Source organism: Gymnoscopelus microlampas (assembly GCF_963454915.1).
Source record: "Gymnoscopelus microlampas genome assembly, chromosome: 10".
Taxonomy (NCBI): Eukaryota; Metazoa; Chordata; class Actinopteri; order Myctophiformes; family Myctophidae; genus Gymnoscopelus; species Gymnoscopelus microlampas.
Window position 1 is genome coordinate 12,029,620 of NC_139947.1, and position 15,462 is coordinate 12,045,081.

A 15,462-nucleotide genomic window follows, 5' to 3' on the forward strand; every position below is an offset into this window, starting at 1 on the left:
AAACTATTATTTTTTATCTGTCAGTGTCATCAATGGGGGGGTTCTCTTTCAAATCCACAGTACACTGCTTTAGTGTGGAATAACATGACAATCACCTCATGTTCACTTTGTTACTTTCAATTAAAACATACAATCTTGACATACATCTTAGTATACGTAAATATAAAATATATTTCTTGCATAATTTTACGAATAAAAAGTCAATGCCATGCATCAAAATGTAAATTTAACTATGTAATTTCCTCTGATTTATCTTTTAGTGGAGAGGAGATTGAATTCAGCCATTTGCCCTTTCAAGCCAACAGACAGTAAGCAATGGCTGCGTTAGTCATGCAATGTTAGAACAGTTTGACGTAATGAAATGTAACAGTTACATAAATGGATATTGTTCATGTCCGTCTTATCATCTTGGTCCATCAAATTGTGACTGTTCATAAATGATCAGATGACAGACCTGTATAATTCAATTTATGTTCAATTTAAGATCTTATCTCTCAAATAAAAAGGTCATGCCTTTTGGATAAACTGATATTTTTCCAAGGGCTGCTCTAGAGCAGTGTCACTATGAATACTCCAGACCATCCATGATTGATTTCCATAGATTGGCTCCCACAATGTGGTTGCAAGAGAGGACAGTGGTCTCCAATATGGACAGAAAAGACACGTTACCTTCTCAGACGAGGGACAGTGTAAGGCTTTTCATCATCTTTTGTGTCAAGGTCACCATTCTAAACATGCAAATGCTGCACAGCTTGACTTGGTTTTAGTCAATGGTACGAATGTGGCACAATCATGTAAATAAGTCTCACATGGTTTAAAAGCATTGGAGGTGGAGAGAGGGAAGGGGGGGTGAAGGTAACCTTCATTGGTGAGGCTATTGTCAGCACAGGGATGGAAACCGCATTGTTGTAGCACTGGCCCCATGTCTACTCTGTGAACCATAGACCTTTTTGAACTGTTACTAATATTATACTCAGGAGATGTGACGATGACTTGCAGGCCTGCATTTCAATGTTAACACCCAACATTACAAAGAACAATACCAGCGCACCACTTGGCCGCCCCATTTCTGCCCAAGGGTGAAATTGCCTTTTCATAATTTCCATTGTATTTGGTCTTTGAAAAATTGATCTTTTCATCTGTGGTAAGATAGAGGAAGTTATTTTTCATTCTGTTGTTTGATGGAGTGTCTCAGCCTCTGTTTTCAGAAGCGGTGCTTTGTTTCTTGTTTGGTTTCAAAAGCTGAGTTGAGGTGATGAATAAAGGATGGTCTTGTTGTGAGGCCTTGTTTGGGGACACCTGAGCCCTGTGATAGGTGTGTGTGTGTGTGTGTGTGTGTGTGTGTGTGTGTGTGTGTGTGTGTGTGTGTGTGTGTGTGTGTGTGTGTGTGTGTGTGTGTGTGTGTGTGTGTGTGTGTGTGTGCGCGTGTGCGCGTGCGGTGAAGGTGCACCCCAATTGTACACTCTCTGAGTTATAATAACAAAGGATTTTGCTGTGTATGTGCAATCAAATGGCACAATATTTGATTTCTGGTTGTCAGATTGCCAACCAGTATGTGTACTGTAGCTATAGACCAGATCAGAACATTTCAAAACAAATAGAGCGGTATTTCTGTGTAGAATGTTTATGAATATCTACACAATCTAAAATAAAATGTCCAGAACATTAGCTATGTCTAGTTTGTCAACTTGTGGATATGCCACCGTTATCTACCCGGAAACACATTTTTAGTTGTACTGATGTCATGATGATTTGGTCTATAGAGTACATTACATAGCCACATTTCTATTGGTGAGCCACATTGTTTCAGTCAGTTCAGTTTGATTTCAAGCACCCTCCATGAGCCAAATGACATAACAATTACTTTTTCGCTTAACTTGAATAACCGAGAAGTGTGTTGTTTTATATGTATTTGTATTTTTATACAACCAACCATAACCAATTGACAGGAAGATTTTCGGATATTTTTTTTTACATTCAACTAAATCAGTTTTCGCAAAAAAGTTCACACCGCCTTGATGTGTGATGCCTTGTGAGCTTGTAGGTCTGATATTTTTTTTTATCAATTATTTTACTCAAATCGATTTAAAAATAAATACATTTATAGATAGAATCAATAAGTTCAATTAAATGTTGCAACCCTACAACATTATATTATAAGTTCTGCTCCAGTCCCACATTTTACTGTCTGCTGTGCTCCATTCTACTTATGTTATGCTCCAGTCTCATGTGTATAGGTGCATGTTTTTCATTGAGCTGTGTGAGAAGCCTCTTGGTGAGGTCCCCATAGGGTTGATGAATCGTTGCTTTACAGGTCAGAAGATGGTTTAAATGTTCAGGGAGCCCCAGCCACTCACACAGCAGAGCCAAAGGCTTTGTGTGTGTGTGTGTGTGTGTGTGTGTGTGTGTGTGTGTGTGTGTGTGTGTGTGTGTGTGTGTGTGTGTGTGTGTGTGTGTGTGTGTGTGTGTGTGTGTGTGTGTGTGTGTGTGTGTGTGTGTGTGTGTGTGTGTGTGTGTGTGTGTGTGTGTGTGTGTGTGTGTGTCCGTCCAGTACTGAGCTATGGTGGTTTTGAGGGCTGCAGCGTCTGCTGACTGCCATGCAGCCATATGTTCATAAGGTGCTTTGGACATCCAGAGGGAGCAGCCTGAATAAATGAGAAAAGCTGCTGTACTGATAGAGCTGAATCTATGGATTAGATAAACACTGTGTACGCACGTACGTGCGTGCGTGCGTGCGTGCGAGTGTGCGCGCGCGCATGTTTGGGTGGATGAGATAAAGAAAGAAAGAAGACACTGTGTGTGTGCGTGTGCGTGTGTGTGTGTGTGTATGCAGTCACACAGTATGCGTGTGTATTCTCCTGCACATACTATTGTGTGTGGTTGTATTATGCACAGATGTGATGCAGAACTCTCCCTTTCCACTGGCATATGCACATGCACACGTTGGAGCCAACCAGTGCCCGAGCACCTGCCCAATTGCCTTTATAGGAGGAAGTGACCTTTTTTAAGCCTACAGTACATTAAGTCTTTATTTTGCTGAACCTCAGCTGCTCTCATTCATTTCAAAGTATTGATCATTTATTTGGTTGGTTAAGTCTGGCTTTAGCTAGAAACAAAGGAACTGGCATGATCAACTCAAAATCTTCAGAGCACGATGGGTGCCGACAGGACGTTTTAGGTTAAAGGTGCTGTATATTGGGGTTGGGGTTGGGGGGGGGGGGGGGGGGTGATCACTGCATTCCATTAATATACGTTGCTGCACGCAGGCACAGAGGACAGCAACACTGTTCAAAATTCATCCATACCGTGATTAGAAAAAGCAATCAAAAGCAGCGCAGAACACTTCTGCTATCTAAAAAGCGTCTTTAAAACAATTTACTGTTCATTTGGCACTATGACAAAAAGATCATGAAAGCTAAGACTGTTATGATAATAAAATAAGATAACTTATTAGAATCATCCATAGCTGACGTTCATGACACATTTCACCAAGGAGCATACTGTACATCTATGCGAAGTCAGACTGCATAAACACATATTCACCCCAGTGCCATAACTGATCCATAAAACACAACACTGAAATTTGTTTCACAAACTATCAAAACATGCTATTGCGCACAATGCAAAAGAATGCCATAACTTGGCAAAACGTTTAATCTAATGACAATAACTAACAAGCAAGCAATCATACAATTGACAACAAACTGCTCCAAAGGCCATTGCGCATAATTATCCAAATAGACATGACATTAATTTGTCACAAATCTAAAAATCTGTGATATAAAAAAAGAATAACAGACGACTGAATATTTATCTGCTTGGCGGCAGCATCAATAACCATTGTACCTTAGCTGCTGCGGGGGAGTAGTTCAATCATTATAAACCAAATGTGGCCTTGCGCTCTGGGGTTGTGGAAATGAAACCCCTTGATTGTGAGGTCATGTATATCCATTGAGTTAAAAATGTCAGTGTGTACATACATCAGGGACAGGAGACTCAGTGAGGTTTGAGATACAAAGCAGGAAAAAGTCTGCATAGATAATGCCACAGAGAGATGGGTAGATTGAGCATATCATTTGCATTGGGTTAAATAAATGATAACATTATTCCTATCGCACTAAATCCTCTCCAAACAAATCATTTTAGAACAACAACAGCAGACACATTTAAAACGTTTTTAATGCGTTTATTTCAATTGGTTCAACTTATAACTCCTATACAAAACATTTTCACCCCAGATCGCTAGGGGGTGCTGCAGCCCCTCAGCACCCATACTTCCCATGGCTATGGGTGCCGATCCAAAATGCACAAATCAGCACCAAGGGGCAAGGCTTGGATATTTACGATGAGGCCAACACGGAAGCTTATGAATGGCCAGAGTGAGGCACTGCGCCGACCTGCAGTGTCAGAAAGAATTTATTTTAACGCAAGTGAATGGGTTTTTGACAAACTTTAGACTAGATTTTCTTACCGTAATAAAAATTGTCATAAATTCTATATGCTTCCAGTCGCTAGTTTAAAGTCTCCTTTCAATCATCATGATATGCGTTTTGCTAAATTATGGTCCCATTTATTCTAAAATTGATGATAAAGTAGGCTATGCTCCAGGAGGGGCGGGATGATTTGATTGACAACCTACACAACCAATAGCATTCATTCCCCGCCCTACTTTTGATTGACAAGCTACCCAACCAATAGCATTTTTGGGGGTTGTTTTCCGGTTCGCTGGTCACGTGTCTGGTCTCAACCAATAGCGTTTGAGTTCCGGCGTGGCCAACTGTATATATTAACGATGGAGGAATGCATGTTCCTGAACTATCGGCTTCATTTTCGTTCTGTAGAAAGCAGGGGAGTGGCTTTGTCCATTCTTTTTTACAGTCTATGATCAGCACTCATAAATATAAAATAAGTAAAAATACAAACATGCATGTAACACGTGGATGTGTATGTAAAAAGTATGTATAGTAATTGTAATGGTGTGTCTTTATGTGTAGAAGCAGCTATACTTTTAATAATGCACAGAAGCAGAAGCTGCTTAACATCCATATTTTTATATAATATGTACACTTTTGCAACACTGGGGCTATATTGTTTAGCTTCTCTGCTTTCTACATTTGCTACTGTCTTCCTGTAATGAATGGGCTGTTATTATTGTCTCCGCCAGGCCAAAAGGCATGGCGAGAGTACAGTATGTTTTGCACCCTGTCTGTCCGGCGAACAGCGTTTTCCCATCGCTTCGCTCTACCATCTTTTACCATCTTTACCATCTTTTACCATCTTTTTACCATCTTTCGCTCTACATTAGAAGAGTTGGGAACAGTTGCAAATCAGCCTCATGGTGGCGCTATAACAGGCCGATTCGTGTTTTTACCTATAACTGCACCGATCTGTGTAAAACTTTGTGTGCGCACTCCCTAGAGGTCAAGGAAAAACCTTTGCCCTGCATTTTTCACATCTGCCTTTAGCGCCACCATGTAAAACACATTTTCTAATATTACTCCTTCCGATTTTATCCAAATTTCACGCAAATCCGTACACATGATCTCTATAGTCATGTGATCAAGACGCATCTGATTTTTCATATTCCATCCTGATGGCTAAGATTCACATCTAAAGTTTGCAGTAGTGGCTTGTTTTGAACAAAATGCCGCAAATCATGAACGCAGTGTCCGATTGCGGTCAAACTTTGCATGCACATTCAGACTATGTTGAGGAACAAATGCCACCCTTTTAACATTAGCCTGTTATAGCGCCACCAGCGGGGGTGGGGGTGGGGGTGTACACTGTACAGCAAAGCACCTAAAGTCTTTGCACGGCCCTGCCCTTCCAAATAATCCTCCAAATGTTGTTTTTGTTACAGTAATCACTACTTGTACTGTTTCATTATGTATCTGTCCCTCTGCTGTTACCCTGGCCAATAAATTAACCGTTTGGCCCGTGAAGAGAAGTAAGGGTCAAATGTTTGCTCCCTTTTCATGTCCCTGTTGGGAATGGTGTCACTGCAGTCCAGGCAGGCACAGGCCGGGGCGGATTAACCCTTCGTGGTGCCCGGTGCTTAGACCCGGTTTCGTGCCCCCCGGGACCGTTTTGTCGGGGGGGGGGGGAATAAATGACGCTTCACCGGCGCGTTTCAATGTTGTAGCGCTCCTTTAGCAGCCGCTGCTTCAAAAATGAAAAAAACACGCAGTTTTGTGGCCCCCCAAGGTTGGTGCCCTGTGCTTCAGCACCTCAAGCCTGTTAGATAAGCCACCGCTGGGCACAGGAGGTCACACACCACATGCTTCAAATGACCAAAGCCTTGGAGCCAATCACATTCGTCTGCCTTGTTTAAAATGGAATGAGGACTCCTTCACTGGGAATAGTTTTTACTATGGCCTTAAACTGATCTATTTCAAGCACCCATCCCATCATTTTTATTGGGCAAATTCTTCGATAATTGAATGGAATAATTTACTCACTGTGGCCCTGTAGCAGCGTATAGCCCCTTCACTACTCTACACACTCTGTGCCTGGAAAAGACATGAAGTGAACTTTTCAGGCCAAATATCTGGGAAAGTCATTTCAGGGAAAGAGCGGCAGTAACATGAAAGCAATTTAAATGTCATCGTGAATAGCTGTGCTCAGAAGTGTGTATGCAGTCTGCACATATCCATGTCTACCTAACAGTATGTGACTCTCTGTCTTTGTCTGTTTATGTGGTTTGTCTATTTTTGATGCATTATGTCTATATGTGGGCCTATACTGCAGCTGTGTGTGTGTGTGTGTGTGTGTGTGTGTGTGTGTGTGTGTGTGTGTGTGTGTGTGTGTGTGTGTGTGTGTGTGTGATTATGAAGTTAGGGAAACACACCCTGCTCCGACTCAGTGAATTATTAATGCTCCTTATCTGTAGGGTGTGATTGGTGCTGGGGAGCGCTACACGGCCATGGCTGGAGGACTGGGATTGGCTGGAGCATAGTGGAAACAAGATGGCTGCTCTGACCTGTCGATCTTGATTCTGTCTTTAATGGGTATGTGTGTGTGTGTGTGTGTGTGTGTGTGTGTGTGTGTGTGTGTGTGTGTGTGTGTGTGGGTGTATTTGCATGTGTGTGTGTGAGAGAGGGAAGGAAAAGAAGGAGGGGAGAGAGGGTGAAGGAGGGATGAGGAAATGAGGGAGGAAAAGAGAAAGAAACTAACTGTGATCAAAGGGTTTATCAGCCTGAGGCTCTTCTTCTCTGAGTGCCTTCCATACAGTAGCTGTTAAACTCACAAATCATTTGAACTTCTCTTCCCTCTTCTGCCCGTCTGTGTGAAACACTCAGAGGTCCTGGAGGCATCATACAACATACATAATACATCATAGATCATATGTCAACTACTTTCAACCATTATCCCCAAATGGCACCACGTCCTCAACTGGTCAGTCCAGACCGCTGCGACGGTCTGTAAAACGGTTTTGTTGCAGGGAGTTGCATTAGTGTGGACTGGCCTTTACTTTGTACATCATAGTTCATACATCATGCATTATACACCATACGTCATACATCATGTCTGCTGCATGTGGAAATACTCGCCTGTGTTGGTGTTTCCAGCTGCACTCCACTGTCAGTGATATTTATGATAGTTATTTTAACTCCAATGAAACACAATGGAATATGATGATGTGTGGAAGACAAACCCGTCAAGGAGGGCCTGGCTTTGTACGGAACTCTTTGGAAAGTCACAAGGTCCAATGGCATTGCTGTGGCGCTGAGCCAAAGATTGTTAATTTAGGAGGATACACCATCCCAGGCTTCGCCACTAGGTACAAAATGCTACACAATGGTCTCCTAAGTGGGTGTGGTGCCTCTCCTTGCCCCCCACCCCATTCACTTCTCCATTGGAATTCAGAGAATTACACCTACTTGGTCTCCTAAAGGGGTAGACACCTACTGTACAGTACATCACACAGATACAGGAAGTAAATCAAGATGGTCAGTCTTTGGCTGAGCTTATCCAGCTGTCTCCATCAAAGATGGGAAATCAAACAATCCTCTCACTCCGAGACAAAGAAAAAATCCCCTGATCTCCGCCTGGGTTATTGTTCTAAAACTGTCGACGAGGCTCTGAATCTGTCATCGCCTCTTGAAGCACCGAGCCTCCTGTGTCAAGCCCGTATGACACCACAGGACGCTGGGTCCAGGGGGAGGAAACCCTGGTGGCTGCCCAGCGCTGGAGGAACGGATCGGTCTCATATCCTCCTCTTTAGTCTAGTTTTCCAAGGATGCGTCATCTTCTGAGTTTTCTCACATCTGGCCGATGTCACAGAGATGTCTGCATCATGATTGACTGTGTTGAGACTGTGAACGCCAGATAAATGGAAATGGAAAATGAAAGAACGGTCTTGAACACTGGAGTTGGTTTGCCCGGTGGTAAAGTGGTGAGCGCATCAGCCTTTAAAACCGCAGCTTTCTAAATTCAGTTCTAGCTTGGAGAGACTGGTGTTGTCATCATCATGTCACCCACACTTGTGGTTTTCTGTCCGTCAGCCTGTTCTATGACAAAGAAAACTGAAATCCTCGTTAAAAAGCGAGTCGGTTTACCCCTCGCACGCGCGCGCGTGCACACACACACACACACACACACACACACACACACACACACACACACACACACACACACACACACACACACACACACACACACCTCTGTCTCTCTCTCTCACTCACTGTCTCTCTTTCCAGTGTTATTTGTGTTAATGGGCTCGAAAAGGAGTGCCAACAAGAATACGAAGGGTGAAAACCGAAATGCACCTTAATCAGTCGTTTACAGTCCGTTCCAGAGACAGAGAAAGAAAGGGGGCAGAGAATGATTGAAAAAGAAAGAGATCACCCTGTTTTAATTTATGGTACAATCCTGGCATTCCAGTGGCTAATGAAACATTAGCCACTGTGTAGCAAGGCAAACGAGATGACTGGGTCCCTAAGAATATGCTTAGTGTGGTCTAAAAGCAATGCATCTTGTCTGCAACATTCTCTTTTACTGTCATTAGACCCAGGATGTCTGGCTGTTTACTGCTCCCTGGGTTTATTTAAGTATGTTTTTAATAATATGAGATGACATAATGCACTACCCTGTACACAGTACAGCGGCAGGTCTCTATGGGAGTTTGGCAGATAGGCTGTTTGCATGGAAATAAAGCTTTCCCATTGCTGCCACCTTCTGCAACTTCTGCTGACAGATTTTGCTAAGTGCCATCTCTCCATGTGTCTGCGGTGGCCATTTCTTGCTTGAAAATGGGCTATTTAGTGGATACAGCATGTGGTGAAATGTGTGTGGGTGTTTGTGTGAGTGTGTGTCTATTTGCGTTTGCATGTATACAGTAGGTGTACATTCAAGTGCATGCACGTCTGTGTTTGTGTATGCTTTTTATAGTTAAATTAAATAAAAATTAAGATTCAATTTACAGTATACATTAAATTGCCTTTTATGAGGCATGTGTGCTGTAAAGATAATCTCCACAGAGCATAAGCATCTTCTTTGTCTACTGTCTGTTCCATCTTTCAACACCACCGTCCTTTAACACTTTGATTTCAAACACCATATTTTGAAAACTGCTTGCTGGATTGCCATGGAATTTGCTGAGAACATTCATGCTCCCCGGAGGATAGAGCCTACTGATTTTGGTGACCCCATGGCCTTCATTTTGTGCCATTCTTAGGCCAAATTTTCTAAATCAAAAAAATCTCATGGGAGGATTGCCATAAAACTTGCATAGGGCTGAGGGAACATAGGGCTGACGGATAATAGGGATGGTTATCAAAACTTAGACGTGATACAAACGAGCTGATACACATTGTGTTCACGTGTATTGATTGATTGATGTACTTTATTTAGTAAGACATGAGAACAACAGTACATGGAAGTACAAATTCACAATACGAGGTCTACTAAACTGGAAGACTCATAAAAGCACTGAGCTTGTTGTCTCCGCCAGGCCGAAGGCATGGCGAGAGAGTATGTTTTACCCTCCGTCCGTCCGTCCGTGTGTGTGTCCGTCCGTCCTTCTGTCTGTTACCAGCTAATCTCCGCCACCGTTGCCCCAGTCGCTGTGAAACTGCACACACACACTCCCTCGATGCCACAGCAGAACCTCTGCCCCAAATTTTTCACATGGGCCTGTTATAGCGCCACCAGGAGGCCGATTTGTGCAAAACACATTTTTGGATATTACCCCTACAGATTTTATCCAAATATCACGCAAATCGGTACACAGTATCTCTATAGTCATGTGAGCAAGACGGATCTGTCCGATATTTCATATTACATCCTGATTGGCTAAGGTTGGCTTCCAAAGTTGGCAGGATTGGTCTGTTTTGAACAAAATGTCTCAAATCATGAACGCAGCGTTTGATTTCCGTGAAAATTTGCACACACATTCCCACTAAGCCAAGGACGCAATGACCCCCTTTTCACATTGCCCTGTTATAGCGCCACCAGCAGGTCTAATTTAGCAAAACACATTTTTGCAACAAAATGCCTCAAATCATGAATGCACGCTCATTCCCACTAGGCAGAGGAAGAAATGCCACCCTTTTCACATTGTCCTATTATAGCGCCACCAGGAGGCCACAATAACGACGTGACCTGGCGGAGACCTGTGCTCCCAGGAGCACTTTTTCTAGTTTCAAATGAGTTCCCCACGCACACAAATCATGATGACATATAAGAGACAGACAGATATACACAACTACTATAGAATGTCATAGAATGTCAATGTAAAGGGGAGATCACATGTGGATTTGTGATACCTCCTAACACAGAACAATAGGTTAAAAAATCTTCGATGTTGCCCTGCAATACTGTAATACAAGCAGAACTATTCTAAAGCTTTGGGAACCCATATTCTAGCAGTGGAATGTGGTGGTGTTTGCCACACACCATTCTCTCTTAGTATTTCTCATAATTCACATACCTGAGGATGAGAATAATGTGACCATGTTTCTTTGGACTGGACAATGGAATTCACAAAGTCATTAAGGAATTACACTGTTTTCCTGAAAACACTATAAATCATAACTTCAGTGAAGCTTCACTTTATTTAAAAAAAGAAGAAAAGTTTTTATCCTGATAGGACCTGATATAGTAGTGCTAAACTTTTACAGCCACGTTACAACAGCAAAACTATATAAAATATGTTTGTAAACAACACCCACACAGCTCTCCCAGTATAATTCAAGTGTCATTACTCATGTATCCAGTCATACCCTCAGTTCTACTTCCTAAACATTTTCGCTGAAACATTAGGGTTACTTTGTAATTTAATGTATCCCTGACACCAGAAAAGATTGAGCACTTATGCTGCAAAAACATTGTTGTAAATATAGGATTAGCCTACACAAAATACATACATAATTTAATGTATGAATACAATTTAAGAAATAATTATTTTGATTTCCCTTCCACTGATTCCACGTAAATCTGATTGGACTTCACCAGTGGTGGAAGAAGTACTCACATTTTCTACTTGAGTAAAAAATTCCACCATGTAGATATACTCTGTTAAAAGTGTGGTACATTAAAAATGTACTTGAGTAAAAGTACAAAAGTATTTGCATCAAAATATACTTAGAGTACCAAAAGTAAAAGTACTCATTATGCAGAATGTCCCATTTCACAAGTTTCCAAATGTATTAAATCCTTTGAAAATAGCAGATCTACAAGCTGTGAGCTTGTACTGTAGATCGGCTATTTTCAAATAAGTACGGTATATAGGCCTGAAGTAGTTAGTGTATGTTTTGTAATAATAATCTTAATCTACAAAGTAACTAGTAATTTACATTTTCAAATTATTGTAGTGGAGTAAAAGTACAATATTTTCCTCTGAGATGTATTGAAAATTGGAAATACTCCAGTTAAGTAAAAAATACCTCAAAATTGTACTTAAGTACAGTACTTGAGTACACGTACTTAGTTACTTTCCACCACTGGACATCACTTATGCTACTCTACGTTCTGTCCAATTAGATTATAGCTTGCTGCTGGCTGTTTGTGGTGGGCATTTTCAAAGGATTTAACGCTCGAGCTGTCAGTTTTCAGTGATGTTGTCAGTTGGTGAGACATGGTCTTCTTTGAGATGCATCAGTCTGTGGACCCAGCGGCGGTTCCCAAATAGTCTAGGCAAACTAGCTCATTTCTTACCTCAAAATCAAAGTAATTGTAACCATAATTGACCATTTCCATTAAGTCATCAGAACAACATAAAGTCCTAAGAAATCCTAGTTGCGGAAATATGTTTAATTGGCATCAATCCAAAATGGCCCAATTATTGTCAAAAAGATATATAAAATGATGGTGAGTCCAATTTTTATTCGTCTGAAAAAAAATATTTTTTGCCATTTTTGAACCAATATAACAGAACTACAGGATTCTGCCTAGGCCTAGTTATGAATTAAGTTTAGGCTATATATATATATATATATATATATATATATATATATATATATATATATATATATATATATACATAGTACAAAAATATTGGCATCAAAATATACCTAAAGTACCAAAAGTAAAAGTACTCATTATGCAGAATGTCCCGTTTCAAGTTTTCACAAATATATTTCTAAATGTTTCTAAATATATAGAGCTTAAGTGGTTAATGTTTAGTAATGCAAATCTAAAAAGTAACTAGTAGCTAGTTTTCAAATTATTGTATACACTATTTTCTCAGAGATGTAGTGGAGTAGGAGTACACGTATTTTAAATTGTAAATACTCCAGTAAAGTAAAAAAGCACCTCAAAATTGTAGTTAAGTAAAGTACTTGAGTACATGTAGCCTACTTCATTACTTTACACCACTGGTTTTGCTTAATACACGATACCCTTTTTCTCGCAGCGATATTGACACAGCCTAGGCTAAATAGGGTCATAGAGGCCATATAGAGGCCATATAGGGTTGACACGGGTGCTACTTTGATTGGCTAATTAACAATATCAGCAGCACCTTGGTTCCTTTTATCCTACTTGTTTCTGTATCTCATCATGGAATAGTTGTTGGACGGTTGGTGTCACACTGCTGGCACAGGTTTAGGCTAATTAATTTCGTCCCACAGAAATCTAATCATTATGTCACGCTCAGAGCCTTCTATTAGATGGCACTGGTCACGCTGTTCACACAGCCTACCCATTGAATGACAACAATTCTTGTGAATATTCTGAGGGTTCCATAGGTTATAGATAAGATTCGATAGGCTACATTCATTATCAATGGTTCTGCAATGCAGTCATGCAGACAGTAGCAGGTGTCGGATCGGCTGGGGTGTAAACCAGACTATTTCAATAGGGTCTGGCTAGCCAGACGCTTCTCGACTATTTTGCCATAGGCATCCTGGAATAAAGAGGAATACAACTTTTAGCAGACTCTCTAGCGGTCATAGGAGTGTGTTTGGTTGATCTAAGCTAGTGGTTCCTACGCAGTTGGTCGGGACCCAGTTGTGGGTTGCACGTCCATTTTATGGGTCGCGAGTAAATAAACCCCTTTAGCTTTATTTCTTACATTTTGTTTTTAATTTACCCCCCCCCCCCCCATTAATGTTTAAGAAGTAGTGAAAATAGCTGATCTATACAAGTGAGCTTGTAGATCGGCTATTTTCACTAGTTGGGTCCCGTGCAAACGTCATGATTTCTCTCTTGGGTCTCGAGCTAAAACGTTTGGGAACCGGCGGTGATCTAAGCGACTTTTGTTTCTTTAAATGTGTGTGTGTGTGTGTGTGTGTGTGTGTGTGTGTGTGGGGGGGGGGGGGGTTCTTCTCAATCTTGAGCGCAGCGCCGGGTGATGGAATATAATAGGAGGGTTTGGACTGGAGAGACAGAGTGACGCTGGACAAGCTTTGGTGCTGAGCTGAGCCTCACCTGCAGCTGAGAGAGAGAGAGAGAGAGAGAGAGAGAGAGAGAGAGAGAGAGAGAGAGAGAGAGAGAGAGAGAGAGAGAGAGAGAGAGAGAGAGAGAGAGAGAGAGAGAGAGAGAGAGAGAGAGAGAGAGAGAGAGAGAGAGAGGGAACTGACAGGCTTTTTACTTGTGAAGAACCGCATCACAGACTCTCGTGGAGCTCAAGGGGACATAAGGAGACAATCTAACCAAGGAGGGAAAACTACACAATTATTATTGGAGAAGAAATTACGACCCGAACCTCTTTCTGTGTAGAAGCAGCTCCTCGCTCGTTTGCAACGATGGGAAGAAGTGACTTCGCTCTATTGCTGACAGCAGCCCTTCTTGTGGCGACGAACAGGGTGAGATTTGGAACGTTAGCTATTAGATTATGGAAGAGTTATTGTTATGGATAGACAGTCACGCAGTGTCTGTGTAGGTACATGCACGAAAGCAACATAGTCACTTTAAAAGCCACTATTAGCCAGCCCAGCATACTTGAAAAGTGTCGTTTAACGATGGATTCGAATGTGAAACTGCATAACGCAGCAAGGCATTTCCTTACAAGTGTTATTGCAATCCCAAAGAAATGCAGCTTTATTTAAAACAAATACAAATAAAAGATAAAGACACGCTCATTCAGTTTTTATCTGTTTGTAAAAATGTGTCCGGATTTACAGCCTTTTCCATGCAGCTAAATTAAACTGACATTTTAATGTCTGTTCTAAGCAGCAGAATGTAGGCTATACTGCTTTATCAGTAGGCTACTTATAATATGATATAACTATGCAGAGCATTTTGGTTGCCTATATGGCAAGATTCACTTAAACCCTGATACAAACCCCCCCAAGAAGGCATATCACTTCTTAAAACTTGTAAACTGGTGGTGTAGCCAGGCTATGATTTCTGACAATGTTCATATTATCACACAGGGCGGTAGCTTCACCAAATAACCAGCATGCCTTTTCAGTCATTGCGTAAGAACTTAACGTGATGATTGTCCGTTTAGCAGCTTTTGTAGGATTGTGAAATTCTATAGAATGTTGTGTTTCTTTTTTAATAGACACTTCGAGTTGAGAAGACACACACACACACACACACACACACACACACACACACACACACACACACACACACACACACACACACACAGATTATCAGTGTCATATGGAATATAATAGTATTTTATTTTTGTAAATTACTGTGTTGTACACTGTTTTCTCTATACGGTAGGGCCACAGTGGAACAACAAATCAATGGAAACACTGTTTTATGTATGCCTAAAGCTTAATTTATATTCCATCATAGGACACAGTCATAGTGTGGAGTTTAAATTAGCCTCAACAATGTACTTTTCTTCTCTCAGGAGACTGACGGAGAGCAGACTTCCAAGGTTCCCTGCCGCCCCGGCTTCTCTCAGAGTTACTACTCTCTGCTCATATGGAGGGATGTAGTGCAAGGCCAGAAGAATATCCTCAAAGGTAAGGTCTATAACGAGGGCGTCAGCCCTCCTCAACTTTCATCAGGGAGACTGAAATCAGGCGCGTGTGCGTATGAGAGCTGCCTACATTAATGGCA

General features: G+C 41.5%; 1 protein-coding gene across 1 annotated transcript in view; it reads left to right on the forward strand.

Annotated features, from left to right (window-relative positions):
• The first annotated feature begins 14,171 nt into the window (after positions 1 to 14,171).
• The window catches only part of LOC311052801 (cadherin-4-like), a 256,530-nt gene continuing 255,239 nt past the window's right edge, over positions 14,172 to 15,462 (forward strand). The window contains exons 1-2 of the mRNA XM_084068011.1: positions 14,172 to 14,246; positions 15,251 to 15,365. Of these exons, the coding sequence (XP_083924137.1) occupies positions 14,187 to 14,246; positions 15,251 to 15,365 (175 nt within the window). The 5' untranslated portion in view covers positions 14,172 to 14,186. The remainder of the gene's footprint in view (positions 14,247 to 15,250; positions 15,366 to 15,462) is intronic.